General features: G+C 42.4%; 1 protein-coding gene across 1 annotated transcript in view; it reads left to right on the plus strand.

Annotated features, from left to right (window-relative positions):
* Positions 1-11,390, plus strand: part of ATP10A (ATPase phospholipid transporting 10A (putative)) — a 181,637-nt gene extending 170,247 nt beyond the window's left edge. The window contains exons 20-21 of the mRNA XM_040336320.1: positions 8,046-8,233; positions 10,364-11,390. Coding sequence (XP_040192254.1) covers positions 8,046-8,233; positions 10,364-11,003 — 828 coding nt within the window. The 3' untranslated portion in view covers positions 11,004-11,390. The remainder of the gene's footprint in view (positions 1-8,045; positions 8,234-10,363) is intronic.
* The last annotated feature ends 5,420 nt before the right edge of the window (positions 11,391-16,810 follow it).

Raw genomic sequence — 16,810 nt, forward strand, 5'->3', positions numbered from 1 at the left:
CCATTCTACACAATTTTGCTTTAACTAGCCTTAAGTCTCATAAACCAAAAGATGACTGAAGCATCCAGAGGTGACTGAACACTTTGTATGCAACCTTGTGAGTATTTTGGTTCCCCTTCCCAATCTGTTCTGTTATGCATACTTCAACAAGAAGATTTCAGGGTATCTGGAGGCATGCACAAGTACCCGAGTGTCTGTTAAATTGGTTAGTGAACTTTTAATGAGAATCCAGCATTTGTGACCCTTCCATTTAGTACTACTGAGGGTCATTTCATTCACACCATTTGCAAAATAAAAGGCATTCTGTAATGGACTAGGGGAAAGTAGAGGCGGATAAAACCGTACGGCTTCTGTATATGAGAGCCTCAGCTCTCATAGTCGAAGTGTTGAAAGTAAATAAAGCATGACTGAAATGATAAAATGTAAACAAAGGGCAGCAATCCTTAGTCCTCATGCACACTGGATGTTAAAGTAACGTTGTACTTTTGTAAAAATGCCAGTAGCTTTGCAGTGAGTTCTTCAGCTTTTTTCAATAGCATTTTTTAGCGTTTATTAGAGGTTTTTAGCGTTTTGTTTGCGTTAGCGTTTTTTTGTTAAAGATTTTTTTTTTCCAATGGATCAAAAATGTTAAACGCTGGTGAGTGAAGTTTTTGAACGTTTATCGACATTTATCAGCGTTAGAGCGTTTTTACAGCTGAAAAACGTTTCTCAGAACCCACTAGCTTTGTTTTGTTTTTTTACTGCTCAAAAACGCCACTGCCCAAAACTGCTAACAGCCTATGTGTGCATGGACACATAGGATAACATGATGGAGAGTTTATTCACTGTAGAAAAAGTGCTGCACAAGCGATGTAATAGATTTCAGTCAGGTTTATTTGCAAGGACTACTGGGATACATGATGCCTATCCCAGAAACCCTTGTGAATAGCCTTGTGACTTAATAGCCTAGGCTAATAAGGAGGAGGAAGTAATGAAGGACTACAAAATAAAGGTATTTACAAGCAACAAAATAAATAAAAATTGTCTATTCTGAACACTATGAGATTAGGGCATGCAGACAAAAATAAAAAAATGGGTGGAACTCCACTTTAAAGTGTGACCGTAATGCCATTCTGAAATTGCCTAACAACCACGTGCCTGTAATCTTGAAAGTGAATACTTCCCTCTGTCACCAGTGCTGTAATACATCATGCTAATGAAGTGAAGTCTCTGTTAACGTTTCTTCAGAACTGAACACATCCAGGAGTTTCAATCTACAAAGGCATATTATGTGTGGCCAGATTCAGATAGGTGACACTTCAAGCAATACTTTGTCTCTCTGACCCCTGTTCAGTCCTTTGTCTACATGGTTCCCCTATCCCTCACACTAGAACCAATACCTCCGCTGGCAATATGTTAATGCTGAACCCTGGTCTTGCCTTACAGTATTGCACAACTGTAAAAAGTTCCCCTCCTGTACGGGAAATACTTGATTTCACTGCACACTGAGTTGTTCAGTGTGAATTAGAAGCTACCGCATGTCAGAGCCCTCCTCCTTTCCTGCCTGGAGGTCTTCCAGCATTATCTAGCTTTTTGCTCTCCAGCCTAACTGTCCCGCTACTGTCTTTAATGGGATTTTAACACTTTCCATCATTAAAGCTTGGCCCCAAATGTGGGGCTGACTTCTCCCGCTACCCATGTTCTGCAGCATTGCATAGAGAAGCACATCACTGGGTCTACAATACTGTATGTTAATGAAAACCTTTGTTAAAAAAAAAAAAAACATGTAATTTAGTATGGGAGAGGAACCAGGGAAGGCATAATATATGCACGTTAAACCTTGGCATTACAGACCGGAAGCCACTGCTTAAACTCAATAATATATTAAGATCTGAATAACAGAGAAACATTTTGTTTGCTGCTGTCTGATTCTGGCAGGAAAATCTCTAATCAACCTCCTACAGTGACAGATTTAAGGCTTGTCTGTAAGCTGATTTCCAACTATTAAGTGCTTTCTCGAATTATACTTTCATAATGCTGGTGCCTATTGGGATGTATGTACAATTCATTCCCGATAAGGGCACTCATAAGTTATTCACTTTGAGTCTATGTCCCAATTGTCATGGGATTAGAATAGGAGAACTACACTTGAATATCCTACACCTGCTGTAGTTTCAAAGCTCTTCACATTCCATGGTCTTTGGATAGCCTTAAATTGGCATGGCTGCCGATTATTTGAACCATTTCCTCATCTAGCACAGAGAGCTGACTGACTCCCACATTGTCTTTTAAATTTAGTCCATAACTCCAGTGCTACTTTTTAGATGTAACGGCATGGCTGTGCTGTGCTATGTATGTTGGGTCTTGGTGCCAGACTCCTGTCATTTAAAGCAACAGCTTACCCCCATTCAACTGGAGAAACTTCATACTGCAGATACTGCAGTGCCTTACTAAAGGATATTTGCTCTTGGAACAACACCTCCTCTTGACATCCTTCATTGTATGAGTTTATTGAAATACATACCCCTGAAAAAATAATTTGGTCAATATGGCAATAGTCAAGCAGGCTGTAGAAGAAGAAATGTTAGACTTAAAAAAAATAAAACACAAGTATTAAAAGGGAGGGCAGCAAATGCATAAATGGTCGCAAAGGGCTTATAGCACTGTTAACAAAGTGTATGTGAAATTACTTTATCTGTACAAGAAAACAGAATAAGTATTTCTCCTGTAATGGGCTGTTATGTACTTTCTATTAGACCTGGTTACCGTATTGGGTGTAGTAACCAAAAAAGTACATTTTTGGTAACCTAATGCTTTTCTGCCTTGTTTTAGGATATACTTGTGTGATACATTTGCCTATATGTCTCAGTTTACTGCTCCCTGCTAGCCAGGTTATTGATGTGCTAATGTCCCCTCACTATTTCTAAAGGTTAATTGATCTATTGTGTTGTGTGAAGGAGAGCTGGGTTTAAGTGGCTTGTGTTAATTATTCTGATTGCTTCATTGTGGTAATTATCTCTCTATATGCGGGGTCGAGCGGTCTGGTTGATGTATTCAGTACAGCTAGTGCTCAGCGTCATTGATGTCATTGTCTAAAGAAAATGTGTTTCAGCATCGGCCCCGTCGTGTCTACCTAGTCATCTGTATGGAAGCCCCAGTGTGAGGGGGGGCGGAGATTTGTCATTGTAACAGTTTTGGAAATGACATATAAGCTGTGTGTTATAACATTAAAGTCTGTGTTGTTCAAGCAGTAAGCTGGTCTCGTGTGGCTTTCTGGGCGATTCCAGGGATATCCCTCCTCGTGGAATATTGGGGTGATTTTCGTCATGGGAAGAAGGGAACGTTGACGGGGATATCATACCGATACCGTCACAATTGGTTGGTAGCAGTGGGATTTTTCCCTTCTATTCCCCTTCACACCCGGATTCCAAGCAGACACTGGAAGAACTACTGGAAGTTCGTGGAAGGATTGCTAGCAACAAAACCAAGCGGGTCATCATAGCAGAATCAATGGAGCTAGACCAGGAGGACGGGATTGCAGCAACGCCAGCAGTACAAGAGATGGAGACACCAGTGATTCAGGAGGAGGAATCGCCAGCCAACAAGCTAATGAGAGAGAAGCTAGCGTGGTTCGGCCCGAACCCAACGGCAGATGTGGTACTGAAAGTGATGGACCTGTTAGCGAAGGAGGCTAAAGAAATAAGGGACGCAGAACTACAGAAGGATAAACAAATAAGGGACGCAGAACTACAGTTAAAACTGGCAGCAGTCCAACAAGCAGCCGCACATTCTCCAAACAGTGAGTACAGCACAGCAGACGCAAGGAAGATTCCGTTTAGCGCTTTTAAAGCTTTTGATGAAAAGGACTGTGAGATTGATAACTACCTGGCAGACTTTGAGCGACAATGTAACCTGCACCGAATAGCTAGAGGAGACTGGGTTGCAATATTGTCAGGCAAACTGTCAGGCAAAGCTTCTGATGCTTTCCGGACCGTGCCAGATCAGGATATCCATAGCTACGCCAGGGTTAAAGAAGCGCTCCTGGCTCGTTATGCAGTAACCCCAGAGTCCCACCGACAGAAGTTCAGGGACTCACGCAAAACCACGAAAGACTCTTATGCGGAATGGGCATGCCAGCTGTCCCGGTCGGCCTCTAACTGGGCTAACAGCAGCCAGGCCACCACCGCAGAGGACATTTTGCAACTAATGCTCCTGGAGCAATTTTACAATCGCATCCAGACGGACGTCAAAGATTGGGTGAGAGATCGCAGGCCCATGACTCTACCAGAGGCCGCGAAGTTGGCGGATGAATATGCAGATACTCGCAAGACGAACCAGGTCACACCACAGGAACAACCTCCACCACAAACGGTGCCCTCACACCCACCAACCGCTAGATACCAACCTCCTAACAGACCGGTGACATCTAGCCCTCGCTATCATCGCCAGGAGGGCAACGAACAACGCTGCTTCCGGTGCAAACAGCTGGGTCACTTCAAGCAGAATTGCCCCATGAATGACAACACCAGGTCACATTGGTCTCAACCTGGGTACCGCCCACCAGCAGCAGCCCATTGTGTAGACTCGGCTTGGGATCCAAAGGAGCTGGGTCAGGAAGAACCATTGGGCACCCCTTACGAAGCCCTCATGGTACAATCTGTTATTACGGACAACAGGGAACACCATTGTCAGCTGGTCATGGGCGACAGCCCTGAGCCGGAGGGGCCCTGGAGGGAGCGGGGCAGAAAGAGGCACCGCCGGCCACCCTTCAAGAAGAAGAGGTCCTGGAAGCCGTATAACCAGCGGACCTGGGAGGAGAAGCGACTGGAGGAGAGGGAGTCGCAGCGGGCGTCCCAGATGCGTGCCGAGATGTTCGCCAAGGGCCCACCGGTGGCCCCTTACACCACCACCCAGTTCCTGATGATGGACCACGTGGAGAGCCTGCAGGACATGAGCAAGCAGGAGCTGATCCGTGAGTACATAGAGCTGGAGGAGTGCATAAGCCGCATGGAGGAGGAGAACAACCACCTGAGGTCACAGCAGCATGAACTGGAGATGGAGCTGGAGAAGCTCCAAGAGGAGAACCGGCGGCTGCGGAGGGAGCAGGGGGTGGCTGACCTTATGGGGCTCTGATTCATCTCCCCCCCCCCCCCCCCCCCCCCCCGGACTCTGAGCACCAGTGCTACAGCATTTCAACAAATATAACTTTTTCTTTTTATGAATCTCCTGGGATTGTCACTTCAGAGCCATAACCTGCCCCCTCCCATAGCGGGACACCTAGACGGCGGCGCACAGACCCATTCGCTGTCTTCACACTGACTTCTGGTGACTTTGCAGATCGCACAAAGACTTGGGGACTGACCGGCGTGTGATCTGACGACCCGGTGACATACCTGAGTCTGAAGCAGGTGCCAAGGGAGGTCAGTCATGCCAAACGGAGTTAACCTCTGACTAATAGCTCTGAACCCGTCAACCCTACTGGACCAGGGAAGGTCCAACTGGGTTTGCCGGAGCAGGGAGCAAAAGGGGGGCCATTGTGATACATTTGCCTATATGTCTCAGTTTACTGCTCCCTGCTAGCCAGGTTATTGATGTGCTAATGTCCCCTCACTATTTCTAAAGGTTAATTGATCTATTGTGTTGTGTGAAGGAGAGCTGGGTTTAAGTGGCTTGTGTTAATTATTCTGATTGCTTCATTGTGGTAATTATCTCTCTATATGCGGGGTCGAGCGGTCTGGTTGATGTATTCAGTACAGCTAGTGCTCAGCGTCATTGATGTCATTGTCTAAAGAAAATGTGTTTCAGCATCGGCCCCGTCGTGTCTACCTAGTCATCTGTATGGAAGCCCCAGTGTGAGGGGGGCGGAGATTTGTCATTGTAACAGTTTTGGAAATGACATATAAGCTGTGTGTTATAACATTAAAGTCTGTGTTGTTCAAGCAGTAAGCTGGTCTCATGTGTGGCTTTCTGGGCGATTCCAGGGATATCCCTCCTCGTGGAATATTGGGGTGATTTTCGTCATGGGAAGAAGGGAACGTTGACGGGGATATCATACCGATACCGTCACAACTTGTGTTCGTGATTTTCCTCTTTAATAAATTTGCACAGATTTCAACAAACTTCTTTCACTTTGTCATTATGGGTTATTGTTTGTAGAATTTTAAGGGAAAATTATTCATTTTGAAATAAGGCTGTAACATAAAAAAAATGTGTGAAGTGAATACTCTCCGGATGCACTGTAGATCTAGGTTTTAGAGCAGCATAGGTTCCCAGCCATGTAAGAAAAGAAATGGCTGCACATCCAGGATTTCCGATTTGCCTTTTATTGCTCAAAGTGATAACACCAAAGACACCAACACAAGGTCACGTAGACTCGTTTCACACAAACATCCTGTGCTTAATTATAGGTTCCCATCCAGACTGTGTGTGTGGTTTTTTTTTTTATTTATTTTTTAACCAATTCAGTCCCGGACCATATTGCTGGTCAATGACCGGGCCACTTTTTGCGATTCGGCACTGCGTCGCTTTAACTGACAATTGCGCGGTACTGCGACGTGGCTCCCAAACAAAATTGGCGTTCTTTTTTTTCCGCACAAATGGAGCTTTCTTTTGGTGGTATTTGATCACCTCTGCGGTTTTTATTTTTTGCACTATAAACAAAAATAGAGCTGAAATTTTGAAAAAAATATATATTTTTTACTTTTAGCTGTAATATCCCCAAAAATATATATTAAAAAAATATTTTTTCCTCAGTTTAGGCCGATACGTATTCTTCTACATATTTTTCGTAAAAAAAAACGCAATAAGCGTTTATTGATTGGTTAGCGCAAAAGTTATAGCGTCTACAAAATAGGGCATAGTTTTATGGCATTTTTATTAATTATCTTTTTTTTTTACTAGTAATGGCGGCGATCAGCGATTTTTATCGGTACTGCGACCTTACGGCGAACACTTTTGACACATTTTTGGGACCATTGGCATTTTTTATAGCGATCAGTGCTATAAAAATGCATTGATTACTATAAAAATGCCACTGGCAAGGAAGTGGTTAACACTAGGGGGCGAGGAAGGGGTTAAATATGTTCCCTGTGTGTGTTCTAACTGAAGGGGGGTGGGACTGACTTGGGGAAATGACTGATCGCTGTTCATACATTGTATGAACAGATGATCAGGCATTCCCTCCCCCCCCCCCTGACAGGACTGGGAGCTGTGTGTTTACACTCACACCTCCCGGTTCTCGCTCTGTAACAAGCGATCGCCCGGCGGTGATCGGGCACGTGCGTCATCACCAGGAGGGGCGCGCGCCCCTATTGGCTGAAATGCGAGATGACGTAATATTACGTGATCTCGCTCAGCCTAGCCGACCTGCCGCCGTACAACTACGGCGACTGGTCGGCAAGCGGTTAAGGAAAGGCCTTCCATATTTCAGAAGACAATGCTAAACTGCATACAATATCTGACAACAGCATGGCTTTATAGTAGAAAAGTCCAGGTGCTTACCTGGCCTGCCTGCAGCCCAGACATTTCACCAACTGAGTTTTTGCTGCATCTTTTAAACAAAAAATATGACAAAAGTGCCGCCGGAAATGTTGAGCAGTTAGAATACTATATCGGGCAAGAATAGGACAACATTCCTCTCCCAAAACTCCAGCAACTGGTCTCCTCAGTTCCCAGACATTTACAGTGTTGCTGCAAGTAACATTTACTTTAAACATGTGATATGTTTCTATTGTAAATAACTCATGGGTTTATGAAATTTGCAAAACATTGCATTCTGTTTTATGTAGATTTTAGTGTCCCAACATTTTTAGCATTGGGTTGTATATGTGCAAATGTATTTTTAAGGCAGTATAGTGTAGTTTTATATTCAATGGTATACATGTCAGAACTTTTGTCTTTGCTGAGTTTTATCAGTATGCAAGTGTGATTGGGCAGGCCCAAGCCAGCTTTGCATTGCTAGTGCCTGTCTTCACATATTTGCTTTTATGGCTCTGCACTCTTACTAGTAGGTTTTCCATGTTGTGTGTATTGATAGTAACTTGACTGATACCTTTTTATGTTTCCAGACTTGGATCAATGTGTCCACGATTGTGTTCAGCATACTTCTGTTTTTCTTTGTGGCTTTGATTTACAATTCATCCTGCCCAACATGCAACCCTCCATCAAACCCATACTGGACCATGCAGAGACTCCTCACCAATCCTTTGTTTTATTTAATTTGTACATTGTCACCCATTGCTGCTTTATTACCCAGGTATTTTAAGTTCTGTTCATTTTTTTTTTTCTTTGGTCATTTTCCATTTTATGTTGCCATACATTGAGGTTGTATTTTATACATGTTGAACTTCCATAATGTATTTATTACTAACTATGATATGAGAATTTGAGGGGATTTGCTTTTGGGGACCATCTCCATGTGGCTGGGAGGTATCACAGATGAGATATTGAAAAACTGTGGGTGGCTCAGCCAACTTCAATATGTAGAACACCTGTCCTTAGTATAACCAGGAGACCGATATTGGCTCTCATAATGAAAATGCGAGTTCACTGTAGAAATGGGTATCATTTTACTGTTCTACATGCCAAAGGGTTTGTAATACCATACAGCCTGTCTTGTGGTGATTTAGCCATATTTTGTATACTGCACAGCTGGGGAGGTTACACACCTAAGTTTTTTGCCTTTTTATTTATACTTTTATATAATGGAGAGGGATTAAAACACCTGTCGGGTATTTGTTGCTGTCTGTGCCCCGTTGGGGAGATTCACACTCTCTCTCGATTTGTCATGTTTACAATTGTTGCTGGAAGTGCAAGTGAGAGAATATCCCACATTTTTTTTGGGTGTCGCCAGAACAGGAATAGTGGATATACACTATATTACCAAAAGTATTGGGACGCCTGCCTTTACACCAATTTAACTTTATTGGCATCCCAGTCTTAGGACATATGGTTCAGTATTGAGTTGGCTCACCCTTTGCAGCTATAACAGCTTCAACTCTTCTGGGAAGGCTGTCCACCAGGTTTAGGAGTGTGTCTATGGAAACATTTGACCATTCTTCTGATGTGAATGAGAAGGCCTGGCTCGCAGTCTCCGCTCAAATTCATCCCAAAAGTGTTTAAACAGGTTGAAGTCAGGACTTTGTGCAGGCCAGTCTTAATGGACCTTGTATAATGCACTGGTGCATAGTCATGTTGGAACATGAAGGAGCCATTCCCAAACTGTTCCCACAAAGCTGGGAGCATGACCTTTTTTCCAAAATATCTTGGTATGCTGATGCCTTAGGAGTTTCCTTCACTGGAACTAAGGGGCAAAGCCCAACCCCTGAAAAACAACCCCACACCACCTCCACTAAATGATTTGGACCAGTGCACAAAGCAAGGTCCATAATGACCTGAATGTGCAAGTTTGCAATAGAGGAACTTGACTGGCCTGCACATAGTCCTGACCTCAACCCGATAGAACTCCTTTGAGATGAATTAGAGTGGAGACTTTGAGCCAGGCCTTTCAATATTGAACCCTATGGACTAAGACTGGGTTGCCATTGCAGTTCATGTGTGTGTGTGTAAACACGGGTGTTGTAATACTTTTGGCAATATAGTGTATCTTCCAATAGGAACACTAGTTCTGGTGACCCCAAGGGATTCCTTCACTTTAGAGGGATTTTTGTCAATTTTTCCCAATGGTACACAGATGGCAAAAATTACTTATAGGGGTGTTATAACCCTCCCTTATTCTATTCATAATAAAGAAAAAGATTTGGCCGTAGTTCTACCTTAATAATTAAGCAATTTGTTTCACCTTTCTGTCCATTAACTCCTGACTGGACTGTGGATCTGCACCATCGCCTCTGTCCAGTGTAATAAATGGCGATGTATGCTCTGTTAAATGGGTTACCCCTTGGTAGCCAAACTCCTAGTGCTTTCTGCACTGGACTCCTGGCAACATGAGTGCAGTGTCTGTTTACTAAACCTTTGTTTACACTGCTGCGAGTCCTCATTCAACTTGCTGTAACGTGAAAGCCGCATGACAATTTAAAACACAGTCATTTCAATGGTCGTTGTCTTAATTGCTGTGACTCATGTCGCAGCGTCAAAAAAAAAAAAAAACTGCACTACCTTTCTATATTTTCCTTGTGCTATGTGTGCGCCATAGACTACAATCATGAAATCGCAAATGTTGCAAGGAAGTTGTTTGACTTTAGCTGTGACTTTAGATGATTTTGTAAGTTCAGTAATGGGTGTCACACTGCATTGTTATGATTTCCAAAGTTGCACTGAAAGTTACAGGACTTTGGGGGTCACAGCAGTGTGAACTAAGCCTTATTGTATTTGCATTGCTGTTTTTCATGTACTTATAAGCTTATTTGACTTTAATTACTTTTAGGTTTCTATATAAGTCCATCCAAGGAACGATGTTTCCAACACAAGTACAGGTTGGTCGTCAAGTACTGAAAGCTCATCCAGAATGCCTCACTCATATTGCAAACAGGCTACATTCTCACAGTGCACCTGTGCCAGAAAAACAAATCAGTACTACCATATCAACGGTTAGTGAATTTCATCTTGGAAGGAACCAGACAGAAACCATTGTTGATCAAGAGAAAGAGACTCAAATGTTGTGCTTTGCTAATCAAGTTAAAGGATCACCTGAAATGAACTATACAGGTCCAGATCCTTCGTTTTCTTTTAAGATAAAAGACCAGTTGGGGGCTTTTGCCCAGCCTTACAACCATGACTCTTCTTTGGAAGCCTTTTGTGTAGATGAGATGTTGAAATGGGATCCAAGCAAGGATCAATCTGACATTGGATTGGTAAACTGGATCACATCTACTCCTTTGTTTAAGGATTCTGGAAGGCCAAAGCAGCCATCTGTTAGTGTTCAGGACACATCCAAAGACTCTTCTATATTTCCATCAGGTTTAAGTATTCCCAAAGATTCCAATCAAAGCTCAAGCAGTGTTTTTCCAGAAATGGTAATTAGGACCACAGGCATCGGGGATATGCAAGAAACAACTTTTTTATAAATTTATATATATGTAAAAGACTCCTATTTATATTTTTCTATTTGCACAATTACGTTTTAGTGAATTTACTCTGTTTCAATATATGAAAATATTGATGGAAATTGGCGGTACAGGATTGTTTTGTCAGTTTTATGTACATATGTTAGTTTTGTCAGAGCTTTAAAAGAAGAAAAAAGTATATAAGCAGAGGGATTTTAAACATTTTTTTTTACAAGTTATCTGGCTTTATCAAACTTCTGAAAAATATAGTAGAAAGTTTATTTGTATAGACAAAGTTTATATTTAATGTAACATTGTGTACCATGGTGCCTTTCTTCTGTAAGAAGATCTCTCAGCTACACAGTCTGACCGAATTGTAGGTCATATTCTAAAACTGAGTATAATATATGCTGGATTCTTTCTTTTCTTTTTTCCACCACCAGCCACCCAACCCCCCCCCCCCCCCCCCCCAACAGCATAGGTTAAGAAAATGGAAACAAAGCATTTTAATGTAGTTCTATATATAAATTGTCGCTCCTGTACATTATTTTTCTTTTTTTATTATTTTTTTTGTAAATGTTGCATAATGATAATATATCTGCCTTGAGAAGGTTATTTGAGCTATTTAAAATTAAATAATATAATGGTTTTCACCGTAAAGTAGCACTAAATCTGCTTTTGCAAGACATTTCTAAAAACAGCTGAAGAGACTACAAAACCTCAAAATGGTCTGAAGTCACGGGGGTACTTAAGATTATCGTAAGATAAATTCATATCCATAGTCATTAAAACAGTACCAAAATGATCAAACAAATCCTACATAGAGAAGGTTGTATATCTTTTGGTCCCTTTTACATGGGTGTTTTAATCATGGTCACCGGCCAGTTCTTCAGCAGACCTGATTGGGAAGGTCCATGCATTCCTATTGACAGACAAGTGAACATATTTGTCCGTTTACACCTGCCTACCTCCAGGTCTGAGGGCAGAGTGGGCTCTGTATGCAGAAACTGAGCAGTCACAAATGTGTCATCCTCCTGCTCTGCTTCGATCAGCAGGGGATCAGATCTCCAGCAAATTAAAACGGTATCCACCTTGTGTGAAAGAGGCCTTATTGTTTACATAGCTGTATATTCAATAATCTAAAAACATTAAGGCCTAGTACACACAGGCCGAATCTCAGGCGACATCGGCCGGTTCAATGGAAACTGGCCGACATTCGGCATGTGTGTACTGCAGCTGGTCCAACAAGCCGACATGACTGAAAAGGGTCTGCTGATCGACTCCTGATCAGCGCAGACTGGAGTGTTCTGGCAGAAGGGGGGGCCAAATCAGATCACAATAGCACAGCAGGGGAGATCACTGTATGAACATAAGATAGTACAGCGGCTGCTTCTTAATGGTCAGTTTTCTTTTCGTTCAGCCCTGCTAAACGGGGGGGAAAAAGTTGTGTGTACCAGGCTTTAGGAACAAACCTCGCACCACTATCATATTTTTCAAAAGTCCTCCATACTTTGATAAATCACAAGCTGTTTGGAGGGGGCCTTGAAATTTATAGAGTCCATAGTAAACCTAATAAAATACCAGAATTTAAACTCTATAAATGAGCTCAATATAATGTATAACTTTTGTGCCATTATTTCATAATAAAGTAATCCCAAACTTTAAAAAAAAAAAGTTAGAGACTGATCCATTAATGTCCTTGGAACAGTGCATGTATAGCTCTGTAATGAACTGGCATTATCAAGAGCACTGTCACCAATGGCAGCTTATCTTTAAACAATCTAATCTAATCCTGCGCAACAGCCACTCTAGCTTCTCTAGAAGGGAGTGGTGCCATAAGTATGGTGTAAAACATACTACTTGCTGCTGCCTTTAGCTGATAGGCAGCTAATAGTATTGACTTTTCCTCTGCAACGCCTTTTGGAGACTGCCTTGGAATATGACCTTCAGGCAATGAGTGATTTTTATTTTTAAGACCGGAATGTACAGTTGTGGCCAAAAGTTTTGAGAATGACGCAAATATTAGTTTTCACAAAGTTTCCTGCTAAACTGCTTTTAGATCTTTGTTTCAGTTGTTTCTGGGATGTAGTGAAATATAATTACACGCACTTCATACGTTTCAAAGGCTTTTATCGACAATTACATGACATTTATGCAAAGAGTCAGTATTTGCAGTGTTGGCCCTTCTTTTTCAGGACCTCTGCAATTCGACTGGGCATGCTCTCAATCAACTTCTGGGCCAATTCCTGACTGATGGCAACCCATTCTTTCATAATCACTTCTTGGAGTTTGTCAGAATTAGTGGGTTTTTGTTTGTCCACCCGCCTCTTGAGGATTGACCACAAGTTCTCTATGGATTGAGATCTGGGCAGTTTCCAGTCCATGGACCCAAAATGTCAACGTTTTGGTCCCCGAGCAACTTGGTTATCACTTTTGCCTTATGGCACGGTGCTCCATCGTGCTGGAAAATGCATTGTTCTTCACCAAACTTGGATTGTTGGAAGAAGTTGCTGTTGGAGGGTGTTTTGGTACCATTCTTTATTCATGGCTGTGTTTTTGGGCAAAATTGTGAGTGAGCCCACTCCCTTGAATGAGAAGCAACCCCACACATGAATGATCTCAGGATGCTTTACTGTTGGCATGACACAGGACTGATGGTAGCGCTCACCTTTTCTTCTCTGGACAAGCCTTTTTCCTGAGGCCCCAAACAATCGGAAAGAGGCTTCATCGGAGAATATGACTTTGCCCCAGTCCTCAGCAGTCCATTCACCATATTTTCTGCAGAAGATCAATCTGTCCCTGATGTTTTTTTTTTTTTGTTTTTTTTGGAGAGAAGTGGCTTCCTTGCTGCCCTTCTTGACACCAGGCCATCTTCCAAAAGTCTTCGCCTCACTGTGCGTGCAGATGCGCTCACACCTGCCTGCTGCCATTCCTGAGCAAGCTCTGCACTGGTGGAACTCCGATCCCGCAGCTGAATCCTCTTTAGGAGACGGTCCTGGCGCTTGCTGGACTTTTTTGGGCACCCTGAAGCCTTCTTCACAAATGCAGTGGATTTTTTTTTATGGGATAAGTTAATTGTCATGGCAAAGAGGAACTTTGCATTTCATTGCAATTCGTCTGATCACTCTTCATAACATTCTGGAGTATATGCAATTTCCCATCTCAAAAACTGAGGCAGCAGACTTTGTGAAAATTTGTATTTGTGTCATTCTCAAAACTTTTTGGTCATGGCTGTACTGTGTTCTATAGCTGCAGTGCACTTTCTGGGTCTAGAGCTGGGATGTGACCCTGCCTCTGAAGACTCCCTTTTGATGGACTGTGTGGGCAAAGCACTGGAGGCCATCTGGTTACAGAGACCACTTTGTCAGCTTACCACAAAAAGGGTTCACACTGAGGCACTGATTTGATGGTGTAGCATGTGATCCACATGTTTTTTCCACTGTAGAGCATTGAGGAAGAGCCTCCCTGCAAGTAACAGATCTTTTCTCGGGTAACACACCTACAGTGACCTGGTCACCTGAACCTCTCCTCCCAACAGCTACTATGTAAATATTTAAAGCCGAGCTGTGTTGCCCCTGACCTATTGTGCAACATGCTGTGTTCTAGACACGTATGTGGAATAGTCCCACTATACAGAATGCCTCCAGCTCACAATCCACTAATGGTTCCTGTGCTGCTTGCTTTGCATCTACAAAGGAGCCTAACTTTGACATCCCAGAATTTTCGCCTCCAGATTTTTTTGGCCTCTGTGGACTTCAGGCATGCAGACTTGCATGTCCCTATTTTTTTCCCCCTCATAACAGAAATTGTGTTGCTGTGAGCTCCCACCACTTTTCAGTGTGGTCTTGTCATTCAGGCTATTCTCTACACTTTGAGTGTTCACCAAGGTCCTGGCTTCTCTGCTAACTTTGCTATGGGACCAGGGCGTCACAATTGTGGGATATCTGAATGACCTCCTGTTAAGGAAGCAGTCGTCTAGCTGATCATATGGTTTGAGCTGTATAGACAGGGGAGGCTCTGTTTTGTCTTCCTCCCCTGGCACATTTGGCATGTAATATTTTTTTTGGGGGGGGCTACCTAGTTCTGACAGGTACCCAATTCACACAGATTTCTGGACACTTTTTTGGTGTTAGGAACTTTAGAAGCTAAAAGGATCTGGTTTCCTGATCAACATTCTGGCCCTTTGGACATTTTTGGTCGTTCCTGATGGGGCGGGTCATCTCACCAGGATTGTCAGACAATGCATACATAAATCATAAAGGATCCTGGCCCAGGGAAGAACTTTACATTCCTGCCTTGTCTGCATTTTATAGACACAAAAGCACTAACATGTTTCAGCCGAAAAAGGCCTTAGTCATAGCAAGCTGAACAGCAGACTGCTGCCTTTATTTAAAAACTCCCCCATTGAACTGGCTCAAAGGGTGGACTTAAGTACAGGCAACAGTCTGATGTTCAGTTTGCTATGGCTAATGCATTTTTATGGCCAAAACGCATTAGCACTGTTGTGTCTGTGGTTTTTACCCTGCTTTTAAAGTAGATTGTTATAGCTCAAGGACAAGCGCCATCTTTTACATCTGGAATGGCCCATCTGTCTTTAGTGAATAAATCCCTTTGGCTTATTAATGCCTATCATTACACCGCTATACATACAACATTTACTCCTTTTTTGGGCGTTTTTCCTCAAGTTTGGGATTACCTCATGTTGAAATAAAGGTGCAGACAGATTGATGCATATCTTTTTGAACTCATTTATAGATGAGTTAAGATTGTGGTATTTTAGAATTATTCTTGTCCCTTCCAACAGGTTAGGATTCATCAATTTATAGAGACCTTTTAAAGACTATTAAGATTTGAATATATTTTGGATATTCTGTAACTAAATACATGTATATGGGTACCCATGGTGGTGTGAGAGGTTGTGTTCTAAAATGTTAACCATTTTATTGAATATACAGCTCTGAGAACGAACAGTAAAGAATTGTATTTTGGAGCTGGTGTATGACCTTTCCTCTGTGTAAGATTTGTTTGCTAGTTTTTGGTACAGTTGTAGTAATTTAAAGAATTTTTGTTTTGCCTTTTTACATGCAGGACATTGAAAGAAGCTACTTTTCTGTTCTGAGACGGAATTGAGCTATTTTACTCAAAAAATAGTGGACGTAATTCATGTGATTTTATGTGCAAAATAGAGCCTAAAGTGTATCTAAAACAAAATTATTTATTGCAGCTTACCCAGCCCTTAGATGTGGTGGCTGCTTTACCTTTCCTTTGTTATATTTTAACCTAGTTATCCTGCCAGTAACACACTTCTGCCTTTAGGGAAGCAACATTCACTCTCATCATTCTATATCTATAGACAAGAAGAGTTCTCTCACTAGAATACAAAATGTGTATTAACTACAGAACTCCCCAGAACTTGTCCTCTCCATAACATAGGAGAGAGGTGTGCTATAATTCACAGAAGTCAATAGAGCAGGTCTGGTAATACGGTTTGAGATAACACTGCAGAGGGCAGCACTGGATTTCTGTCATAGCCGCAGGTTTTTACACTTATTAAACAGATCTAATTTTTAACTATACCCACCTCTAAACCCATTCTCCTAGTCTTTTTACCCACTTACCTGGTGAAGGCAGATATATACTCTACACACCCAAGTCCCCAGTCTAGGTCCCTCATTGCTGCCGGTTCCATTGCAGGGGTCCACTGATTCATGACTGCAGTGGTGCCCCAAGATCACTGGTCCTCTGCTGTCCCCCTGTGATGATGTCCTCATTTTCTCTCTTGAGAGGACCTGCCGCTGGACATCCAATAGGATGTTATTGTCTCTCAC

This window comes from Rana temporaria, chromosome 2, assembly GCF_905171775.1.
Source record: "Rana temporaria chromosome 2, aRanTem1.1, whole genome shotgun sequence".
NCBI classification, from domain to species: Eukaryota; Metazoa; Chordata; class Amphibia; order Anura; family Ranidae; genus Rana; species Rana temporaria.